The following is a 19548-nucleotide window of genomic DNA, read 5'->3' as shown; positions in this document are numbered from 1 at the left end:
TACAACCACAAGTAGTTACATGTATGCACAATGACAACACGTTTCATTAAAACACAACGCGTACAATTACAAATCCAACAAGTCAACTACTAAACAGTCAAAGTCAACGCGCATTTAATGCGAAAGTGAAAGTCAGAAACTCGAGTTGTCACAGTCTGCTGCTGAAAAGAGGTTGAAAAGAGGGAATAGTTGTCAACAGTGGTTGGTATGCTGAAAAGAGGTGAACCGTGGTCAGACTTCAGCAGTCTGCTGCTGAATGCTGCTGAAAAGAGGTGAGTGGTCAGAATTCAGTCTGTACATCTACTTATTTTGTTTAAATTTACAGCTTTTCTTGGTCAACTTAAAAAGTAGATGTTTAGTATTTTTAGCATTATATATTCAGGTTTAAAGTACAACTACTTTAGAGGTTATATGTAGTAGATTTAAGCTTCATAAACTCTATCCAACTTTCTACAAACACTACACACCCACCTTCACCTTCTTCAGTTTGCTGCTACATAGTATGAACAACATTTATAAAATCAATTCAACCGTCTAATTGCAAGTTAGTGTCAGTTTAACTTAACGCTACTTTTAAAGCTCAGTTTTGTTATATTTGTATTCCTAACAAATTGTGTTTTATTTCATTTCAGAATACTATTTTCATCTGGGTCTTCCATTGTTTCTCACCTCTATACATTTGATTCTTGCATTATTTCTCTATTTTTAACATCTTGGTTCTTCGTTGTGGTAAGTATTTCTCACATCTCGACTGTTTATTTTGTATGTGTGTTGTACTCTTACATAGTGATAACAATGTTTGATACAATGATTGTAAAAATCTTACACTATTTTAGTTGTTGAGACTTATCTACTGTTTTATTTTGATGTCATTCATTTACTTACTTGGTATGTATAGTTGGTACCTCCTCACGAAAGCATAAATATTACATTAATCTTACACTATTTTAGTTGTTGAGACTTATCTACTGTTTTATTTTGATGTCATTCATTTACTTACTTGGTATGTATAGTTGGTACCTCCTCACGAAAGCATAAATATTACATTTTCTATGATCTGGACAACGGTTACGGCCTCATTATCTATGTTTATCTTGAATATTCAATACTTAAAATTGTGACACATCGTATTTACTCTTGTAACATTGTTTGCTTGTGCTAATCCGGTTTAGTTTTAAATCACACTATTTTTTTTAAACTTTATGTAAATGTCAAGCAAACAGACCGTTCAAACAAATGGATCATAAATTTGTGTAAATTGGACCACCAATCAATAGTCGTTGTGGGCCTACCCAATCACCTTATAAATTAGCCCAAATAATTCATAAGTTAAGAATAATCTTTTTAACATTTGTAAACAGTTAAGAATTTTAGAAAGAAATATGTTTATTTTACTGTTTTAATGAATATGTCATTATATATATTCAGGTTTAAAAAGAAATATGTTTATTTTACTGTGTCACAATTGTATGTGTGTTGTACTCTTACATAGTGATAACAATGTTTGATACAATGATTGTAAAAATCTTACACTATTTTAGTTGTTGAGACTTATCTACTGTTTTATTTTGATGTCATTCATTTACTTACTTGGTATGTATAGTTGGTACCTCCTCACGAAAGCATAAATATTACATTTTCTATGATCTGGACAACGGTTACGGCCTCATTATCTATGTTTATCTTGAATATTCAATACTTAAAATTGTGACACATCGTATTTACTCTTGTAACATTGTTTGCTTGTGCTAATCCGGTTTAGTTTTAAATCACACTATTTTTTTTAAACTTTATGTAAATGTCAAGCAAACAGACCGTTCAAACAAATGGATCATAAATTTGTGTAAATTGGACCACCAATCAATAGTCGTTGTGGGCCTACCCAATCACCTTATAAATTAGCCCAAATAATTCATATCATTTTATATCACAAATTTGTTGGTTTTAAACAAGAAACCAACATGTTGTTGGTTTTGTACTAATATTTAAAATGCTATAGTGTTAAGGTTTATGTACTGTTTGAAATAAGCTCTTTTTAATATAAAGTTTGAGATTACTTGAAACTTCTTATTTCAACACTAGATTAAAAATAAGCTCTTTTTAATATCTTTTTTGTTTTGTTTAAAAAGAAAGACAAAGGAACCGGCTACAATCGATGTCAATAATTTATTTTTTCAGAATATCATAACTTTGTATCCAATAAAATTGTATTTAAACTAATTTTATTTGCTTAAAAAATGATCTTTATATCCAATCAAAATTATATTTTTCAGTTTACAATTCATTCCAAACACATATCAATTGAGAGGTATGGGTGGTGGTTATCCAATTCCAATTGAACCACAAGGGCCTTCAAGTCATGGACGATCAAACCCTTCTCTAGAGACAACCCCACCTTCCGTAACAAACCCACCCCCCCTCACAAACCCACCTCCCGTCACAAACCCAACTCCTGTCACAATTCCTCAAGATAATGATCCAAATACTTGGACGGATGAAGAGTTGATTTGGGCGTATGACTATACCTTTGCTCAACTACAATTTGGGGCACTACGTATTGGGGAGGGGCATTATCGTCCATTGGCAAACACTCCTACAGTGCCAAACCATCCACCATCTTCAAACCCCCGTCAAGTGGAAAACCCCCATCAAACACAAGGAGTACCGAATTGGGCTGAAGGGTACGAAACCGATCCTGGAGCGGAATACGAACCACCCTTGGATGAAGAAATGGATTGGGAACCCTAAAAAAACATTATTGATGAATGAATCCACCGAAACGACGATGATAATGATTGATTCTCCTATGATTCGGTTATTTGTGTTTTAGTAATATTTAATGTGATTTACTAAATGTTTCTATTATGTGTTAGTTATTTTTATTTCAATGTATTTTTGTTTTGTATTAGTTTGAATTTTATTTATGTAGATGTTTCGGTTTTAATTATGTATTAATATAACTTCTTTATTTTAAGATTATTTAAATTTTAATCATGTATTACTTTAATTTTAGCTGGCTCCCTCTCTTATCTACTTGACCTTAAAAATCAAACAGATATAAATTTAAATATATGTAATTTTTATTTTTTCTTTGACTAACATTGAACATTAATAGGATATGTCTGGTCATTGTACGGTCGACGAATTTTCATCATTGAGAAATGATAAAGCATGGTATAATCTAACCTTTGTTATGGTCGAGCTTATTTGGCATGACGTCGAGGGAAAGAGATTAGTGATTATTTTTCTTGATCAAAACGTAAGAACATTATTTTTATTTGCTATATATGTTATACGTGTGAATGTTTTTTCACCACTAAATGTGTTCTTTTTTTAGAGACAAAAAATTGTTGCGATCGTTCCACAACATTTGATACACCTGTATAATGACGCTACATTGATGGGTGGCTTTTTTTTTGTTGAATCATTTCCAAATTGAGAATCTCCACTATCATGAGTACCCAAAGTACCATAATTACCTCTTAGTCTGTTCGGAGAAAAAAAATCGTCATCAATGAATATACGAAGCTTTTATCACTGGAGCTTACGATTCCAAGAGGTGCTTGTATATATCCGTTGGTGCCTTCCATTAAAAAATTGAAGCATGACAGAAGACCTAAAAAATTTATTGTTGGTACATATAAAATCCCATTCTTTATTTTTTGATTAAACATATAAAAGTTTATATATTTAGATATTAGATATGTTGTATACAATTTGGTTGATTTCATTGTAGATGTGGTTGGGAGGATAGTAGAAGGTAAACGGGATCGTTGTTGTTTCGAACTTTCTCTTCGAGATAAGTCGTAAGTCATTATTAACATATTAAAGACATAATAATTACATCGTATGTATCAAAAAACTAATTTTAAAAGATCTTCCCCCAAAATTGTTGTGTACAGTGGTCATACAATACAAATGTTTTTGTCCTTCCTGAAGCCTTCCGATGTTATATGTACCATTCAAGCGGTGCAACGAAAGTCTATCATATACGTATCACGTGTCAAGTTGGTTCACCTACCGGATAGTACGTTATGCTTTAAACATCAACTTTCTAAAAAATTAGTTACATTTAATGGGTCATGTAATTTAATAAAAGTTGTATTTTATTTGTTTTTTCAGTTAATATTTTGAAGTCTACAGAACTGAGTAGGATTACGTACGACCCAGATATGCTCGAGGCACGAGATATTTAAATTATGGATCTATACTTAAGTCCCTGTTCATGATAGAAAGATTGGGTGTTTTTATATCTTTAGTTGTTGAATATTAAAATCTATGATGGTGTTTTGTGATTTTCATTTGGTTAACTGCCTTTATGTTTCTTTCCTACTTGTAGAAGTATACTTTAGTTTGTTTAATATTATATTATGTTATAACAAGTATGTTATATTACTTGATTAAAAAGTAATGGTTACACCTATTTTTCACCAAACTATAATCTATATAGGTTGGATAACTAAAAAGTAATTATTTATCTTAAACGAAGGTATCACCATGGCTGACCTTCCTATTGAAACAATATTTGAGATATTAACGAGGGTGCCAGCGAAGGTCGTAGGACGTTCTAGGAGTGTTTGCAAGGAATGGTATGCGTTGCTGTCAACTCGAGATTTCATAAGGGTACATAGTTCTCGCTCATTAGTTTCATCTAACCAGAGAGTTCTCTTAATTGACGACCTAACATGCTCTGTTCATCCGATCATCTTTCAATCCTATGATTATGGGCCAAGGTCAATAGTTACATTACCATTCGACCACCAAAATAATGATGTGTCAATACTTTCACATTTGAATGGATTGTTGTGTGTTTGCTTGAATCATACAAACGAGTTGCTTCTTTGGAATCCAACAACTACTGCTTTCAAGCGTTTGTCAACACCTGATTCTCTTGGAATCTATATAAATAATCTTGATGCCGTTGGTTTGTATGCTGATGATGCCGATGATTACAAGGTCTTGCATATCAAGCGTAGGAGACATGTATATGAAAGCTATGTTTATTCTAGGGAATTAAACTTTTGGAGAAATATTCCTTTCTTAACAAGACAAGAGTACCTTAGCCCCAATTTCGCGTGGTCACCAGGCACATTTTGTGGTGGTACTATGTATTTCACTCTTTGCGAATGTTGGGTTGGAGGTACAAATGTGGTGATTTGTTTTGATATTAATTCAGAGCAGTTCAAGGAGATAAGCTTTCCACCTGTTCCATCTACGGGATTTGTTCAAGGTGTTTTAGTGAATGTAAAAAATGAGCTTCACATGTTTGCTGCGACTGGCTGGTTTGAGATAACAATTGACCTGTGGACGCTAAAAGAGGATTACTGGATTAAGGTCTTATCGTGTCCTCCGATCCCCCCAATATCATTGTCATTGTGGGGCGATATAACACATTACGTGACGAATGGTAATTGGTTTGTGATGACTAAATTAGGGAAGCTTTTTACTATTGAAATGGATACGAAGCCCTTCGAAATTCTTTATCCAGTTACTTGGTTTCGTGGTTATAAGGGTGCGGTGTTTGTGGAGACCGTTGTTTCACCAAGTATTTAGTTTGGCTTTCACTTAATGTTATCATTATGTATTCGATGTTTTAAGAATTTTGGTTTTCTATTTCTGGTAATCATGTTATTTTGTTTAAGTGTCGTGTACTATTCTTGTAATAATTTCAGAATTTCGTCATCTATAACTATCTTTTATTTAATTTGCAAGGTATTTGACACTTTAACAATTTACAATGACTAATGGACAACCAAACCATCTTAATCAAGCTTCTAGCTCTCGTTCATCTACTAGAGCTGAAAAACGAAAAGGGTATAACAAAAGATATTATGATGCACGCAAAGAAAATAACAAAGTCCCAAAATTTGGGAGTAGTGAGGTCTCCCAAAGTGCTTCATCACTATCTTTAATGAGTAATAGATCAGCAGAAAGGACACCGTTAAGAAGTTTACAGAGTAATATTACTCAATTTACCCAAATGACAAACATGAACGCGTCAAGTATTTCTACCGTGAAACGTAAGGAGTACAATGGAATGCATATTTCAAACGGTAGTCAAATTACATCAACCCCGACTAATGATGTTACGCCAACAACCACATTCCCCAATGTAATTGATGAAGTCATTACCAGAACATCACGAGGTTTCTATTTGTTTAACATTGATTTCTTTATTGAATTTGATATCTTTAATAACCTTCATTACTTAAGACAACGATTTTTTTAGGTGTTCGAATTCAACCACGTACACTTTTACCTCAACTTTCTGAAGTAGTTGATCAACCTTCCTTCCAAAATGAGAATGTAGAAGATGATCCATATAACTTTGTTTACGATCGTTTACCTAGAGAACATCGTGTTTTAAAAGAACGTAGTGCATGTCCTGATTGTGGAGCAAAACGTTTTCAATTTGAATTTGATACCTTTTGTTGTATGAGTGGGAAAACTGTGTTAGCAAATTCAGAAATTCCAGAGGAATTGCACCGACTTTTCACATCGCAAGATGAAATTGGAAATATTTTTAGGCAAAACATTCGTGCTTATAACACCAATTTTTCTTTTGCCTCAATGGGAGTGACGTTGGATGATACATTGAACAATATGAGAGACGGTGTATATACTTTTCGTGCACATAGAGGAATATATCACAAAATCGACCAATTAGTTCCGAGGGATGGAACCCCTAGGTACCTGCAGTTGTATTTTTATGATCCTGATGCCGAGTTAGATCTCAGACTCCAATGGCCAAATCTTGATCGTCGTATTACTCAAATTTTGACACGCGTTTTTTCTACAAACCCATATGTCGATACATTTAGAAGACTTGCAGAATTAGGACCTCTGGACAACTATAGAGTCACTTTGAATGCTTCGGTTGAACTTGACCAAAGGGTGTACAACCGACCAACGACATCGGAGGTATATAAAATAGTTTATATTAATTACAATTATTTAATAGTATTGCTTATTTTACTTACTTATAGTTCACGAATATATATAGGTTGCTGGTATTTGGGTTGAAGGTAATGACAATATCACTTCGTATAAACGAAGTATTGTTGTGTATGGTAGGTCTGAATATAGCCAAACTATTCAGCCGTACTTCAGTTGTTACGATCCATTGTCGTATCCTCTATTTTTTCCTAATGGTGAGTCGGGTTGGCATGCAAACATACCACGTCACGGAGTATCAATAAATGAGGTTCGCAACAATGACAACATCGAAGGAGAAATGGAAGGTACCAACAATTTATTATCCTTTTTAAGTGAAGATCATAAAAATACCGTAATGCGTCTTATTTTTATTAATAGTTTGTTTTTAAAACATCTTCATCGTTCAGAGTCTAACACACGAAGTGGTAGAACAACCGTGGCTATGCGAGAGTACTACTGTTACAAGTTCCAGATTCGATCTACCGAAAACGTGCTTTTGTTCGGTGGTAGACTGCTACAACAATTTGTGGTAGATGTTTACATAAAAATGGAGACATCACGCTTACAATTTTGTGAGAGAAACCAGGCTAAGATACGTGCCGATTTGTACCAAGGTCTTGTGGATTGCGTCAATGCTGGTGAGGTTCATGCAAACAGAGTCGGGAAAAGAATTGTGTTGCCTGCATCTTTCATCGGAGGTCCTCGCGACATGCGACGTCGGTTTCTAGATGCGATGACTTTAGTTCAAGACGACGGCAAGCCTGATATATTCCTTACAATGACGTGTAATCCTAAGTGGCCTGAGATATGTGATAATTTACATGTTGGTCAAACTGCACAAGATCGTCCAGACCTTGTTTCAAGAGTGTTCCGGGGTAAATTAGAAGATCTTAAGGAACAACTCTTCAAGAAACATATCCTTGGGGAAGTTAAGTCATACGTTTATGTCATTGAATTTCAAAAGCGTGGTTTGCCGCACGCACATTTTCTCCTTATCATGTACCCGCAACACAAGATCAATAACGCCGACCATTATGATAAGGTTGTGTGTGCTGAAATTCCTAACAAACAAAGACATCCCAAATTGCATGAGATGGTTGTCAAGCACATGATTCACGGTCCTTGCGGCAATTTACGATTAAGCAGTCCTTGTATGCAGGGTGATCCTAAAATTTGTCGTTTTCATTATCCTAGACAATTTAATGAACAGACAACACAAGGAGAAGATGCGTATCCGTTGTATCGAAGGAGAGACACCGGGATTGAAGTGGATGTACGAGGAAAAACACTTGATAATAGATGGGTGGTCCCATATAACCCAAGGCTTTTGATGATGTTTAACTGCCACATCAATGTTGAAGTTTGCTCAAGTATAAAATCTGTGAAATATCTTTTTAAATATGTTTATAAAGGACATGACAAACAGGTTATTCAAGTTGATCAAAGTGAGCCAGGGGTTGTTGTTAATGAGATAAAGAGCTTTCAAGATGCACGCTACATATCGCCCCTAGAGGCTATGTGGCGCATTTTTTCCTTCTCTCTTTCTCAAATCTCTCCTTCTGTTTTAGCCTTACAGCTTCATCTCCCAAATAATCAGATGGTTAGATTTAGAGATGATGACTTAATGTCTAATATTGTTGATAGGGAAAGAGATAAGAGAACCATGCTAACAGCATTTTTTGAGAGAAATAGAATCGATGAAACAGCAAGGGTATATTTGTATAAAGATTTTCCAAAACACTTTACGTGGAATGGAAGCACACGCCGTTGGAATCCTCGTGGCGGTAAAAAACAAAGAGGTCGTATCGTTTCCGCTAATCCAGCCGAAGGAGAAAGGTACTACTTACGCCTACTTTTGTCAAATGTCAGAGGGCCTACTTCTTTTGAACATCTTTGCACAGTTAATGGTCAACGGTGTGAGACATTTCGAAAAGCAGCTCTTGAGTTAGGCTTAATAGAAGACGATGAATATCTATCACAATGTCTCGAAGAAGCCTCTACGTTTCAGTTTCCCAATGCTCTTCGAAGGTTATTTGCGACCATAATGATTTTTTGCCAACCTGGAGATATTCGAAAGTTATGGAATGACCATTTTGAATCACTGTCTGAAGATCATCGGTTACACTGTCAAAGTATATAACGAGTTAAAAATTTGGTTCTTACTGAAATTAGTGTCTTCCTACAATCCATGGGTAAAAATATCAATGAATTCGACCTTCCTAAGATAACAGACGATGTTAACTTACAAGATGCAGGTTGTCGTGAGTTACAAGAAGAGTATGGAATTGTTTTGGAACCTGAACACTTGAGTGCCAAAGATTCACTTAATCCGGACCAAAAAAACGTGTTTGATGAGATCATGATGCATGTTGATAATGATCTTCCAGGCGTGTTCTTTATTGATGGCCCAGGTGGAACTGGAAAAACATTTTTGTACATTGCCTTGCTTGCTGAAATTCGGTCACGTGGTCTTATTGCTCTCGCAACAGCTTCATCAGGTGCAGCGGCTAATAATATGCCAGGAGGTAGAACGGCTCACTCAAGATTCCAGATTCCTCTTAATCTTGAAAATAATTCAATGTGCAATATCAAAAAACAGAGTGGGGCCGCTAAACTGATTCGGTCTGCCAAAGTAATCATATGGGATGAAGCGTCGATGGCTAAACGACAGGCGATAGAGGCAGTCGATCGTACATTACAAGACATTATAGGCGTTAGTCTCCCATTTGGTGGGAAGATAATGGTTATGGGAGGTGACTTCAGACAGGTGTTGCCGGTTATTAAACGTGGCACTCGAGCACAAATTGTAGACTCCAGTGTACGAATGTCACCTCTTTGGTCTTTGACTAAGAAGATGCGGTTGACCATAAATATGAGAGCGCTGAAAGATCCATGGTTTTCTAAATTTCTTTTAAGAGTCGGCGATGGAACTGAAGAACCAATCGAAGGAAACTATATTCGCATACCTGATGACATGACAATTCAGTGCAACGACAGAGAAAACGCTATAAAAGAATTGATCCATGCCATCTTTCCATCAATTGAAGATAATGTATATTCTTCAGATTATATAATCTCTAGAGCAATATTGTCCACTAAAAATGAGAGTGTTGACGAGATTAATAATCAAATGATTGAAATTTTTCAAGGGGAGGAAAAAGTTTACTACAGTTTTGATGAAGCTGAAGACGATCAGCGTAACTTCTATCCGGTCGAGTTCTTAAACTCGCTAAATATTAGTGGTTTGGCGCCTCATAAGCTTCGTTTAAAAATTGGATGCCCAATAATATTGTTACGTAATATCGATCCATCACATGGCCTGTGTAATGGCATGCGGTTGATATGTAAGGGTTTCATGCGAAATGTTATTGATGCGGAAATTGCAGTTGGTCAACATGCCGGAAAAAGAGTTTTTTTTGCCAAGAATCCCTCTAACCCTTTCTGAAGATGACATGTTCCCATTCAAGCTGAAAAGAAAACAATTTCCAGTTCGACTTAGCTTTTCCATGACGATTAATAAAGCTCAAGGTCAAACAATTCCGAACGTTGGTATTTATCTACCGGATTCTGTATTTTCACATGGACAACTTTATGTCGCGTTATCAAGAGGGATTTCAAGACAAAGTACGAAGGTGTTGGTACATCTCGCCAAAGAATTCAAACAACGCGGAGTTTACACATCAAATGTTGTCTACCAGGAAGTGTTGCGTGATTAATTAATCGCATCCTTATCAAAAAGAAGGTAAGTTAGTAGATGTTGTGCCTTATTTGCTTCCAGAAATTACCTTTTAATTACTATTTTAAATCACTGTAAGTGTCTAACATTTTTTTTATGTGTTGAAATCTGGTACAGTAGAGGAGAAGATGCAAGAAAGTCATAAGCGAACGGATGTATTGGTAAAACAGGAAGAGATACAAGAGACTCCCCACATTTTGTTTTTATTGTTTTGTCCAACTACTTGACTATTTTGAACTCTTCTTGTTTTTAATTACATCTACTTCCTTGATTTTGTACTCTTCTTGTAGAAGATCACCAAAGAATCGATAAACTAACAGAAAAACCAGTGCCATCATATCACGAATAAGAAAACTAACTTAAGTACTATACAATATATCACGAGACGACGGATAAACTAACGGTAAACAATTATACTATTGTAAATTGCCACTCCCGCCGCATCGCGCGGGTACGTGACTAGTATATATATATATATATGTAAATATATGAATATAATTATGCTCATGTATTGTATACCAGAATGGTTGAAAGGATAAATGAGTTATGCAGGTCAAATGGTGATTGCCATTTGAACCCGGTATTTAATGTTTGAAATGGTCAGGTAATTTAATGGTAGGTGAGCATGATGTACGGTAATGTTACTGTCACAATCTGGAAGGAAATAGTCAAGCAAGGTATGGATAACGAGTCAATGGATTTTGACTTACGTCAGGTATGTATAAAGGTTATGCATTTAATAGGAGCTTATTGCTCGACTAGAGAGGGGTGTGTTAGAATTGGGTACTTGGTGAATGTAGATCAGAATGTAATTACAATTGGACTTTTGAAAAGTCAAATAAAGTAAGTTAATAAGTTATTAAGCAAGTAACAGTAAGATAGCATGAAGTAGTTGAATTGTCAAGAAGATAAAACCGATAAAAACCACTGTAGTAGCAAGAAACTTTAGACGGAAGAAATAAGTTATGTGTTAGACATATTATTAATTGACTCTTGGGAGTCGGGATGAATGACGACTACGACCTAGACAAATAACTTAAGTATGGACGGGAAGGGTATGTTTTTGCAAGAAATACTGAAATTATATAATAAAGTCTTTGCAAGTAACCATGAATGGAAAGAAGTACGAACGTGTACTTCAATACATCTATGATAAGTAAGAAATGTCAGTTTGACTTTGAAAAGTCAAACTGCAAGAAGCTGGCGAAATAAATAACAAAAAAAAAAGTTTTATGTAAGAAAAGGAATTTTTGATACATTCTCGTATGTACGTAGGAAATTTGTAGAAGAATTTTAGGTGAATAATCACCTAGTAGAATGAATGTTTGAATGAAATGTGCTAACCGCCAATTTTGTAGATGATAGTGGTAGAACTCTTAATGTGATGAAACCAATCAAATTAGTGAAAGGATGTGCACGAGCAGAAGCTCATTAAATGGAATGAAGGGATCGATCCGGTTTTGATACAGACTCGTGAAGAAGCAGGCCGATCTGGTTTGCGGATCGTTAGTCTACGTAATGGATGCAAGTTTAGTAACATGCTTAAATTATGATTGTTAAGAAGAAGTTCAATTTGAATAATACCTTCCACACAAAAGGACGGTATTTGTGTAACACCTCGTAAAATCACGTCCAATGATGTATTGGCACGTGTAATAAACCCTAATAAAGTCAAACATTGAAATTTAGGTACTAATTTTTCGAAAAATCGAAAACTTTGATTATTAAAGGACTGGAAGTGTTAGCATGCCTAAATAAGTTCCTAATAACCTCTCACGATGATTATATTCACAAATGAGCCACTTGTCGATCGAGTGTAGCTGTTTGCGTAATTAGTTGAAAGTTTGCGCAATGAAGGGTTAAAAGCGTCAACATGTTAATTCTTACCTCTGAGTGACCTTTTAACAAACCGGGAGCTTCATAATAATTAATTATACTCTTGGGAATGCCAAATAATGGCCGTCTAAGGTTTTTATGCCTATAAGTAAAGTTACGCGCAACTTTGCAAGTTAGAGGGACTAAAAGTGTCAATATGTTTAAACATACCTCTGAATGACCTTTTAGCAAACCTAAAGCATCGTGATGTTTAATAATACTTTCAAGAATGCCTAATATGGATTATCTGAGGCTTCAATGCTATTAAATGATGAGATGCGCAAGTTTGCGCAATAGAGGGGCCTAAAGCGTCAACTTTTGAATATACGCCTTTCGGTTATCTTTAGAGCGATCAGGAGCGTAATAATATTTAAGTATATGCTTGGGAATGATCAATATGGGCCATGGAAGGCTTAGATATCATTAAACGGCATTTCGCGCTACTTTGCGCAATTAAAGGACTATTTGCGTCAAACTCCAAAAGTATGCCGATTCGTATGGTAACGGACCTTCCAGAATATGACCATGAGTTAAATATACCCAAATTATCCTTTATATATCTTAGATATAGGCTTAGAGGTGTTTGGTGCGCAAAAATAAACTTTTACGTCATGTAGGGACTAAAAGTGTCAAAAAGTGCACAAGTATGCATTTTCGCGCATATCTTGCATTCTGAATATATCCGGACACCCAAAAATTTATGTAAGCTCTAAAATATTTAGTGTTCGGCATGATAAAATTTCATTTGTCGCGTAGTTTGGATCGTTTTTCGCGTCCGTTCGTGTTTCGTCGTAATTAGACGCACAACGTGACCGTACGGCCAAACGAACCGACATCCGACATGTTTTTGAACATGTTTCATGTCCCCTATGTTTAAACATCATAGTGGAGCCTTAAAATGAGGTTAACGGGCCTTAATCGTGCCTAAAATGACCTTATGAGCTCACAGGGACCATTTCTGTCATTAATTGAAACTGTGCTGCTGAGATGGGCTGTCAGGCGGGCCGCGAAACCCTGAGAGGTTCCTTACACGGGCCGCGAGACCTGCACTGATGCAGAAAACAGTTTTGGTTGCTGGTTTTGATGAAATTTGGTTTTCCCACTCACAATTATCAAACTAGGGGCTGTTGTGGGCACCCATAGATTGCCCAATTCAGTGGGCATGATGTGTACGGACCAGATTTAAGCACGGTTATCGAGGAACGATCCTAACGGTCCTCTAAAACCTATAAATACCCATTCCCCACTTTATTCCATTTGCGTATTTCCTTCTAATCTGCTATACTCTCTGAATTATGAGGATCTTGAACTCTTTTGAGAACCTCCCTCAGTCCTTTGGACCTTTTGTAAGTATCCTTCGTGCTTAGTTTAATTATTTACCGTTTTAAACCGAAAAGTCAAGCATTTTCGATAAACGCTTTGACTTTTAAACGGTTAAACCATGGTTCGCAACGAACATGGCTACGTGACCGTAATTAGGTAAGTATTAAACCCTCAAAAGGGCACCTCCTAATTACCACGTTTACTTAGTTAAATTGCCGGGTCAAATAAAAGTCAAACGGGTTTGTATTAAATAAAATACATAACTATTAATATAAAAACCATAAAATCAGTTTATCACTTTAATGACTTGGTAAATATTAGTTGAACATGCCTAAGCACGATTCAACCCGACAATTCTAAGTATAGGCTCGGTTCGGAACCGAAAGTCGCAAAAGTTGACTTTTGCTTTGACTTTCATTTCTGACCCGATTTAGCTTAGTTTAGATATGCCTTAGTGTTATGGGTGAAATCCTGAGCCCATATCCTGAGAATTATCTTGAATTATATCTTGCTTATATGATATTTGTTCACATCCGGGATGCTGATTCAGGATATTGGTAACATCCTGAATGGTATCCTCAGGGTTACTAACGGATTATGTGCAGGCACGTGGGTTAGAAGCTAGCAACGTTCATAAAGACCTTTTCTACTGAAGACTCGGTCCAAGTCGTTCACAAGAAGCCGTTGAAGCCGCTTTACTCGGTCTTCAAACGTTCACATTGGAATATTCCGAGTATCCCATGTTTATAGGAGTTTTAGTTTACATTTCGGTACTATAAATAGATGGGTATACCAGATCGAATAGGACATCACAGCTACACTCACTACACCTACACACTTGTTCTCTCGCAACTTGTACTCTCACACAAATCATTGTAACACTTAGCGATCTGGTCAATATCCTGCACTGTATCCTGAAGTTTGAAGCAATAAGAAGAACTAGGCAGCTGCGATTGTCAGCTCCAGAGGTTTTATGCCGGCGATGTAGATTGATCAAGGGCTTTCCTCGTACATCTCGTGTCAATCCCTTTACTTTTTGCTCATTGTTTGATCGTAGATACAGCTCAATATCCTGAGCCGTATCCTGAATACTGTTTTTTCCAAACAACTTAACAAACATATTTTCAATACACTTTTTAGCACACTACCTCACTTTACTAATTTGATCACTTAATTGCTTCGGTAATTTTTGACCAAAACAATTTGGCGCCCACCGTGGGGCAAGTGGTGCTATCTTTACTAAAAATCTTTGTGAAATCATTAATCGGTTTTCTGTTTTCAAAACTTTTTGCCACATTATCTGCAATGGCCTCAAGATCAAGCATGAGCTCTTGCACTGTAACAACTCTCACTAAAAATCAATACTTATTATGCTAATTGTCTAGTAAGGAAACCCTAATTACCAATCAGAATTAGGATCAGGACCCCTAAAACTCAAGGGGGGTTAAACCCTAATTGATAATTATCCTCCGAATACGTTGTCTAAATTGAGAATTCTTAAACAGTCGACTCATCAGGCCTATACCAGTGACTAACCTACCCTAACCTAAATGGACACCCCAGGCGATACAGGGAAAGTGCCACGGATTCTTCCGCGACACGCGGGAGGTGCAAATTTCGGGTATAAATAGAGGGCCTTGGGACTTGAATTCTGACACTGAAACGACGTAAAAATTCCAAACGTACGCCGAGTTATCGTAGGAACAGTCCAACAACACTCACGATTCACGAATCGCTGCCGCAATCAGGGTAATAACTCGATCGCTATTACGATTCAACGTCCGATCGATTGTAACTATCCAACGATTGTTTGAGCGCTGCTCAAATTGAGTTTATACTTTATCATTCGTCGTGATTTCAACTTGAATGTTTGAGTGCTGTCCGAACTTGGACTATACTCTGTCATTGGTTGTGAATCCGCTGAGTTGTTAAGTATTGCACTTTGATAATCGTTGTGAGGGTTTAATCTCGTTAATTGTCATAACTGCTGTATTAGTTACTAACCCAGTTTGTGTGCACTGTTATTAAAATTAGGTTAAACAAGGCTAAATCAGTAGACTTATACACTGCTCGTTAAATCTGCAATGTGAGTCATTCTCTTTTATCAACTGTTTTACAATACTCCAAATTATTTTCAAAAGTTATAATTACAGGGACTAAGTCGTGGATATCTTGAATCACTAGCTAGTGGGGTATTGTGCACATTACTAAATTTCTCCCAGTTAGGTTCATTGACCTACTAGGGATAATCATCACTATTTGGGTTCATTGACCTAATAGTGGTATGACCATCGTCACCATTGTGACATGTCACCATTGTGACATGGCGCCATATAAATATAAGATATAAACCATTGTAATCGCTCTTATGCTGTAATTTTATAACTAAGGGTCATTTTATAAAACTTGAATGAACTCACTCAGTATTTCCCGCTGACAAAACCTTTTTCAAACATGTTTCAGGTGATCTGTTATGATCCAGGAAAAGTGTCGTGAAGCACTACAAGCTTAAGAAAGTGGCTCATGATAAAATAAAGAAACATGTTTTGTAAAATAAAAGATTTCCCAGTGAAATCAAATGATTGTAAATTACCGGGGTTTTATCCCTAAATTATGTAAACAAGCAGTTTTAAATATTGAAAGATCCTGTTTTAAAAGACTTCCGCTATCGCCTAAATTAAATACCACATGATTTCTGTCCCGCGGCTCCTGAAACGGGTCAAACCGGGTCGGGGGCCGTGACAGAAAAAGGTGGTATCAGAGCCACTGATCAAACCACTAATTTAAGCCAATTAAGTATTTAGAAAATATTTAATTTTTATTAATTGCTATTCTGTGATTATGTGTTTTATTATCTGACTAATTGTGTACCGTATGGGCAGATCTTTATATGCTAGCCAAGGTAGCGATTAATGCAAATCCTTAAATAGTTTGACCCAAGTTTTAGCACCTTTATTATCTACCATCTAGAAACCTTATTCAGTAAATAAATAAATTTACAAATAAAACCTAGTGTGTTTTAAATTTCAGTTGTTTTGGTAGTTACCCAGTATGAAATAATATTTAAAAGTTCTTCTATTTTGTTATAAATTTTAACTTAATAATTGTGTGTATTTTGCTAAACAGCATGAGTGACTTGTCTGACGCCCTTCAGAATTTAAATCTCTACCCAGTAAGAATAGAGGTTTCCAGAGATTTCAATAGGTATATACCAGACATAGAAGAACCTATAGAATTCAACGCTTTACCTCTCAAGAAACCCAAGCCTAAGAAAATGGAAATTGGGGAAAGTTTTAGTCAAATTGAAAGGTTACCATCTCAGGAAGAGCTAGATTTTATATTGACAAGCTATAATACTATTAAACCTGTTAACGAAAATGTTTTTATTCACTTTCTTGAAACACAACTACCAATGAGCTTAGAACCAACTATTCCAAATCCTTCGATCCACTCGCAAATAGACGAATGGTTAACTAATGAAATACAGTTCCAAAACAATCCCTATAAGCTTTTTCCTCAGTTCAATCCAGAACCTTTACCAAATCCACCAATGAGTAATGAGAATTTAGCTGAACTCCGCCACTTTGGCAAAGAACTAATGGATACTGGGAATATGATCCATGAGACTGGGGGACAGATCTCCTGGAAATACAAGGAGAGGGAACGCCATTACTAGAGTATCATCTGACAAAGGATAGGGGATTTATGGAACTGTGGTTGTATAATAGTAATAGTCAAAATTAGTCTGTAAAATAACCTAAAATAAAACTTTGTAAGATAATGGTGTGTATTGATGCATACTATTAAATATAAATGGAAATCAATAAGTTTGGCTATATGCGTATTGTGAAATTAATATAATTATTTATGTATAATTGTTATTATTAATACTAATAAATATATTATCAGATGGAAAATGCAAATAATGAACCAGTTAATGTGGTTAATCAATCTGAGCAACAACCGGGGGATCAATATATGACTAGGCAGGATATAGAAAATATTGTTGCTCAAGGGATAGCCAACGCTATTCCAGCAATAGTTGCTCAAGGGATAGCCAACGCTATTCCAGCAATCGTTGCTGCTGTTAAAAATCCAATAGAACCACAACAAATCGTTCCTAGCAAACGTATTTCTGAAGATAACTTCAGTAATAGCGTAAACGGAGGCAATAATCATACTAATCATGAGAATGAACCACGACAAGCTCCTCCCCTAAGAAAATGAAAGCTGCAACGCCTGGTTGCACTTACAAAGAATTTCTTGCTTGTAAACCCACTGAGTTTGTAGGCAATGAAGGAGCGACTGCGGCACTGCGTTGGTTAGAGAAAACCGAGGCAGTAATTGCCATAAGTAAATGTGCTCAGGATGATCAGGTCATGTACGCGTCAAACCTTTTCAAAGAAGGGGCGCTAGAATGGTGGAATATTGTGTTACAAGCAAAAGGAAGAAGGATGGCGTATGCTATGAACTGGGAAGAATTTAAGAGCTTTGTAGAAAGAAAATTCTGTCCCGAATATGAAAAGGAACAAATGACAAGTAAGTTTTTAACCCACCGGATGGTGGATGTAGATTGTCGAAGCTATACTTCGACATTTTTCGAGTATGCTCGAGTAGTACCAACACTGGCTTCGCCAGAGCCGGTACTTATTTCTCGTTATATTTGGGGATTGATTGCTGAAATCCATAATATCGTCAAGGCTACGAAACCTCGCACGATTGATGATGCGGTGGATTTAGCCAATACTCTGACTGACGAACTAGTACGGACAAGAGAAGAAAATAGAAGGAAGGAAATAGCCCAAAAGATTACCCAAGGATTCCGTCCGGGTAACCATAACAATTTCAAGAAAGGAGGGAATGGGCAATCTTTCACTAGCCCATTTTGCAATTCTTGCAAAAGAAAGCATTTTGGAAGATGCAAAGGGTATTGTAATTTTTGCAAAATTCTGAGGCATCAAGAAGAAGACTGCAGGAGGAAGAGATTTTCAGTCTGCTACAACTGTGGAGAAGCTGGACATCTTAGGCCAGATTGTCCAAAACTGAACAAACTATCTAACAATAAAGCTAAACCTGTAGAAGAAGCAAAAAGGAATGTAAGAGCCTTCCAACTGACTGCTCAGGAAGCAGAGCTCATTCCAGATGTGATAGCTGGTACGTTTTAGTTTACAACGTTTACACAAAAGTATTATTTGAATCTGGTGCAAACCAAAGTTATATAAATATCTCATTCTGCCAAACTCTTAACTTACCTTTAACCAGCATTAGGCAAATTTCTACAGTAGAAACGGCAGATGGGAATTCAGTTAAAATAAATAAGGTTCTGCAAAACGTATAAATAGAACTTTAAGTCATAAATTTCTGCAACCCCATTATCTATGAAATTAGTTGAATTTGATGATGTGTTAGGAATGGATTGGTTAGTAAACAAACATGCTTAAATTATCTGTGATAAGAATTCCATAGAAATTTGTGCACCCACAGGAGAAGTAATAATGATTACAGGAGATAAGCCAGGTAAACCCATAAAGTTTATATCAGTAATAAAAGTTGCTAATTATGAACAAAAGCAAGGAATAGTATAAATGATTTCAGTAATCATTAATACCAAAGATAAAGACTTTAAGGAAATTTCTGTAGTTTCAGAATACCCAGATGTATTCCCAGAAGAATTACCA

The 19548-nt window shown here is 36.0% G+C and overlaps 2 protein-coding genes and 1 long non-coding RNA gene across 3 annotated transcripts; all 3 read left to right on the top strand.

Annotated features, from left to right (window-relative positions):
* Positions 1-3931: 3931 nt before the first annotated feature.
* Positions 3932-4184, top strand: LOC118487417. The gene is made up of 2 exons (XR_004881787.1): positions 3932-4027; positions 4123-4184. It is a non-coding gene; the product is annotated as an uncharacterized LOC118487417 (long non-coding RNA).
* A 313-nt stretch (positions 4185-4497) lies between these two features.
* Positions 4498-5553, top strand: LOC110892885 (putative F-box protein At3g24700). Its single transcript, XM_022140021.1, has one exon. The coding sequence runs from the start codon at positions 4498-4500 to the stop codon at positions 5551-5553; it is 1056 nt and encodes a 351-aa protein (XP_021995713.1).
* A 184-nt stretch (positions 5554-5737) lies between these two features.
* On the top strand, positions 5738-10381 carry LOC110892890. Its single transcript, XM_022140028.1, has 5 exons — positions 5738-6146; positions 6230-6921; positions 7004-7241; positions 7344-8964; positions 9109-10381. Exons 1-5 carry the CDS (start codon positions 5738-5740, stop codon positions 10379-10381), a joined length of 4233 nt encoding a protein of 1410 aa, XP_021995720.1.
* The last annotated feature ends 9167 nt before the right edge of the window (positions 10382-19548 follow it).

The sequence above is a fragment of the Helianthus annuus genome, chromosome 2 (genome assembly GCF_002127325.2).
Source record: "Helianthus annuus cultivar XRQ/B chromosome 2, HanXRQr2.0-SUNRISE, whole genome shotgun sequence".
NCBI lineage: Eukaryota > Viridiplantae > Streptophyta > Magnoliopsida > Asterales > Asteraceae > Helianthus > Helianthus annuus.
The sequence above is the reverse complement of the archived record's forward strand: the minus strand, read 5'-3'. Positions and strand labels throughout refer to the sequence as shown.